The sequence below is a fragment of the Myotis brandtii genome, unplaced genomic scaffold (assembly GCF_000412655.1).
Source record: "Myotis brandtii unplaced genomic scaffold, ASM41265v1 scaffold206, whole genome shotgun sequence".
NCBI classification, from domain to species: Eukaryota; Metazoa; Chordata; class Mammalia; order Chiroptera; family Vespertilionidae; genus Myotis; species Myotis brandtii.
Genome location: NW_005357691.1, coordinates 216,395 through 221,449, shown reverse-complemented (window position 1 = coordinate 221,449; position 5,055 = coordinate 216,395). Strand labels below are relative to the sequence as shown.

The 5,055-nt window shown below is 41.1% G+C and overlaps 1 protein-coding gene across 4 annotated transcripts in view; it reads right to left on the bottom strand.

Moving 5' to 3' along the window:
• SLC9A6 (solute carrier family 9, subfamily A (NHE6, cation proton antiporter 6), member 6) overlaps nucleotides 1-5,049 on the bottom strand; it is a 52,247-nt gene extending 47,198 nt beyond the window's left edge. For 3 of the 4 annotated variants that reach the window (XR_001361969.1, XM_014538929.1, XM_014538928.1), the window contains exon 1: nucleotides 4,767-5,040. Coding sequence is in view for 3 of the 4 variants with exons in the window: in XM_014538929.1 (XP_014394415.1) it covers nucleotides 4,767-4,935 (169 nt within the window). In the remaining variant the exon portion in view is untranslated. Of the gene's footprint in view, nucleotides 1-4,766 lie in introns of all 4 variants that reach the window. The other variant, XM_005865323.2, reaches the window with a different exon arrangement.
• Nucleotides 5,050-5,055: the final 6 nt, after the last annotated feature.

The following is a 5,055-nucleotide window of genomic DNA, read 5'->3' as shown; positions in this document are numbered from 1 at the left end:
TGAAGAATGCTTAGGTTCTATCTTAAAAGCTCAATGAATTTCCAGATAGGCAAAAAATCAATTCTTTTGTTCACTTTTGGTTAGTTTTACATGTTTTTATTCATCTGCTTGTGTCCTACAAATCCTCCAACCTTTATCCTCCTTCTCAAGTCCTCAATCTCACTGCCTGTTTCTGAGAAGCTGGAGGCCATTTGATATAAGCTGTCTCAATTCCAAGCCTCTCCATCTCAATATGAGCTAATTTCTCATGAGCTTCCCTCTCAGGAATAATCAACCTCTTTTCCAAGAAAATCCTTTCACCTGGGACCTTGAGCCAATCCCATCCCAATTGTCACTGCATATATCAGTTGATCTTCATAACCTTATGAAATAGATACTATTATAAATCCCTCACTCATTATTTCCTCATCTAAAATGGGGATAAATGACTTGCCCAAAATTATCTGGCATTAAGTAACAAAGACAGAACTGAAATCTGGGTTTTCCCTTTTCAAAGATATAATTTTCTAATCATCTCGCTCTCACATCAATACTAACTTCTCCAGTGGTTTAGATCTCCATTCTCTCAAAGCCCTCCCTCACAATCCACCTCCAAAATCCCTACAAATTTCAGTATTATCCCCCTACATATTTCATCTCGTGAAATTTAGTAAAGTATGGTATAGGAGTAAAAGCATAAGTTTGTAATCATATAGATGTATAAATTCTGGCTCCATCAAGTTCTAGTCTGTAACCTTAGGGTAAATAATTTCTCAGTGAACCTGTTTCACCAAATGTAGTTGATCATAATACTAATTTGTTTTGTCTTCACAGTTAAGTTTTATTGTTTTAACATAAGGCAATGTGGCTAAGGGCTAAGAGAAAGGCTTCTGAGCCAGAGTGACGGAGCTTGAATCCTGGCTCAATACTTACAAGTTATTTGATTTCAAGCAGGTCATATATTCATTCCATGCTCCAATTTCCTCATCTGTAAAATGGGGAAGATAATAGTACCAACCTCACAGGGTTGTTATGAGCTTTAAATGAAGTGATACTTATATATAGAGTGCCTAGCAGTGTCTAACATATTGTACTGCTCAATAATCATTACCTATTAAGTCACTAGGTTGTAAGTGCTTTGTGGGCAGGGGTGACTCACATCTATATTTCCCATAACTCATACATCAAAGGCACTTAATATTTATTAATGAATCACATTAATTGAGCACAGGCAAAGTAAATATTTTGTCGTTGTCTTGCTTTTTATACCATCTGTAAGCACACTGCAGTGAGTGATCGTTTTTCAGACTTAATTGACTACCCTGACAATTTTTACTACTGGCGACTCACTTTTAAGCTCCTTAAGCAAACTAGCCCAATGAACAAAACACTTGGATGCTTTGACATTGTAGAAACTGACCACATTGACAATTAAATAAGTTTTTAAATCTTGCTTCTCAAAAACATAAAGGAGAGGCTTATTTTAAAAAGCATTTCCCCAGGACTTAGGTAGCTAAACAGACATCACAGAAATAAAATCATCAGTGGACTGAATTTTAGAGATCTGGACATTCCCAGAGTAAGAAGCCTTTTCACCTGGAAGTCAAATTGAAAATGAAAGGTCTTAAAATCATATATTACCATAATAGCCAGGATGGTATAAGAGTCGTAAGAAAAGGTAAATGGCAGGCAGTAATTAGGATTAGAAAACCTCAATTTCCATGGCATTGAAACTACTTTGGCTCAATCTTATCTATTCTCAAACTGGACTTGGAAATTAGTCAGGAGGTTGTTCCTCCACGATACCCACAGCCCATAGTAAGAAAATGGGACAGCTAAAGAATGCCAAGCCCTACAGGAATGGTTCAGTGGTTGAGTGTTGACCTATGAACCAGGTCAGGGTTCAATTCCAATTCCGGGTGGTCAGGGCACATGCCCGGGTTTCAGGCTTGATCCCCAGTAGGGGGAGTGCAGGAGGCAACCAATCACTAATTCTCTCTTATCATTGATGTTTCTCTCTCTCCTTCCCCCTTCCTCTCTGAAACCAAGAAAATATTTTTTTCTTAAAAAGAATGCCAATTTGTGGCAAATCAACCACTTTCCCACTTTATATTCCACAAGAGATACCCTTGTTTTTCCTTCACAAAATACTAACACTCAGGTGCCCCATTCTTTTTTATTAACTTAGAAATTAGAAACATCAGGAAATGCAATTAGTAATCCCACTTTTTTTACTTCAGCCCAAGAAGTAGATGAGGATAATTATATCAAAGAGCAAATATATTCAAGGCAATTCTAAGTCTCTATTTGATTTTTTTTAAAAAATACTGTTGTGGCTCAGTGGTTGAGCGTTGACCTATGAACCAGGAGGTTGCGGTTTGATTTCCAATCAGGACATACGTCTGGTTTGCAGGCTGGATCCCCAGTGTGGAGCGTGCTGGAGGCAGCCAGTCGTTGATTCTCTCTCATCATTGATGTTTCTATCTCTCCCTCCCTCTTCCTCTCTAAAATCAATAAAAATATATTTTAAAAATATCGTTTGCCTCTTAATTTATAAGACTGAGCAATTAAAAGAACAGTTCTGAGCCTAACCTAAAAAATGCAATTATAACAGCAATAATAATAGTATCATAGCTATAATTTATTGAGTACTTACTTAAGAGTCAGGTACTAGGTTAAAAACCATTTCTTCCTCACAATAATTCTACTATCGTTGTTCCCAATTTATAGATGACAGTGTAAGAGCGTAAGGGACTTGCCTAAGATCACACAGAACTATTGGAGCAGTGAGACAGGAACCCAGGTCTGATTCTAAAGCAGGGGCTGGCAAACTACAGGACCAACCCAAGAGCTAAGAATGTTCTTAAAGGTGAAAAAGAAGGAGGAGGAGGAGGAGGTAGTGGGAGAGGAGGAGGAGGAGGAGAAGAAGAAAATGCAAGAGACACAGAGACCTATGTGAAGCACAAAGTTGACAATACTATCTGGACCTTTACAGAAAAAAAATTACAGATGTCTGGTCTAAAGCCTTGTACCTTTAACCACTATGTCACACTATCTCTTACTGGAAGAGATTTCTGTGATGAATTCCTTATTGTAGCACCATACTACTCATTTGGCATTTAACCAAATTAAAGGTGCAATTATTTTCTTTATAAGACCTTCTACCCAAGAAGGGTAAGTTCCTTGGAGGTAGGGATCTTACATTTCTTTGTATTTTCTGTGCCTAAAATGTAGTAGGCTGATTAGCAAATGTTTGTTCAGGATAGTAAATAAAGCACACAGTGTTTTCCAGAGAAATTATATAGAGATGCACATAGCTTATCCAGCCAATTTAGCTTAAGGGGTGCTACAAATAAAATGCAAAAAATGAAAACCATCTAAGATGTCTAAAAATTAAGAATCCTAGGAAGCAGATATTTTGCATACAGGCTTAGAATTTGTATTATCTTACAAATGAAAAATAGACCTGAGTTCACACATTTTCTTGATGCACACAACTATATTTCTTTGCTTCCCTTGAGATACACACTCCAGAAGTCTGTATTTACTGGGAAAGGGTGTACGGGGGTGTATGCATAGGGAAATGTCTTTTTGTGCCAAGGCTTCTTGTACCTTTATGCAAGTCTGAGAAATGAAGTTCAACAAGCTCATCAATTTAAGCCTGTTTCAAATGAAGATGATATTCACCCATATACTGCACAGAAAGAATCATTTGTCCTCCAGAGTCTCTTTGGCCACATACACCCTCATAGGCATCTTAGCTTAAAACAGCAATATACATCTTTTCCTCTCATGAGGCCCCAGCACAGGCCAAAATGCTCTGAGCCCATGGTTTGATTTGCCCATCTCCCCTCAGGACCAAAAAATATAAATAAATAAATAAATAAATAACCTCAAGAAAAAGCACACCAAGACACAAGAACTGAAGCCATTTACTCAATGATCTGTCAATAACCTTATGCCACCAGCAAGTCATACTGCATGTGTGTGGTGTTCCTAATTACTGTTTGGCTGAACTGTCCTTATCATCGTATAGTACAACACACTGCTGGAAGATCTTTAACTCTTCCTTGTCCTCTTCTCGGTACGCCTGAATTGAAAGGGTAAACCATACGTACATGCATATCAGATTTTACAAACATTGTACAAAATGCCTAAGCCTTCTGTAGCTTCTTCAGCGTTTCGGTTTTTACTTGGGCTACAGGGTAGGAAGATCTTCAATTTCCATCACGAAAGGACAGGACATAGCAATAACTGGGTGACAGGTAAAGGTGGACTCTGGCTCCAAAACAACACCAGGTTCCAAGCAGTAGAGATATTGCTGCAGCTTCAATGTACCCTAAACAAACTGACACCCCAGAGTAAAGGATCGCTAGGATGTCTTCCCCTCCCCCAGTCCCCAAACCAACCCGAGACACCGCACCCACTCCCTTCCAGTCCTAATCCCAGGTCCCCAGCTTGGAAGGCATAGGCAAGGGGGTGCAGAAGAAAAAGGGGGTGGGGTCAGAGGGAAAAAAGATGTGGACAGGCAGAGGAAAGGGCGGTGCGAGGCAGGCAAAATGGGGTGTGAGGCTGAGGAGGAAATGGGGTGAGGCAGAGAAGGGAGCATAGCAGAAAAAAAAGGGTCGAGGGAGAGAACCTGGGGTTGGGGGAGGGGGAGAGGCAAAAAATGGAAGGCATCAGAAGAACTCAACGTAGGCCCAGCAGGACCAGGGGAGGAGAGCAAGATGCCAGCGGGCAGAGGAAGGGGGAGCCTCAGGGGCGGACATGGGGGGTGAGGCACTTGCCATAAATCATTGCCAGGCCGGTTTCGTGAAGGAAGCGGGCCCGGCGGTGCTTGAAGAGCCAGATCGTGAGAATGGTGAGGGTGAGCAGTAAGATGAAGATAAGCAGATTGGCGCTGTCCTGCCGGTGGCTCTCCTCAGCTTGCTTCTCGGACACGATCTCCTCGTCCATGGCTCTCACCGCTCCGCCAGCGCCTTCCGAAGCCCTGGCCCAGCCAAAGACGCCCAGTGCGAGAAGCAACCAGAGAGGCCTAGAGAGCCTGTGGGCCCGGGGGCCGTTGCCAATACTCCG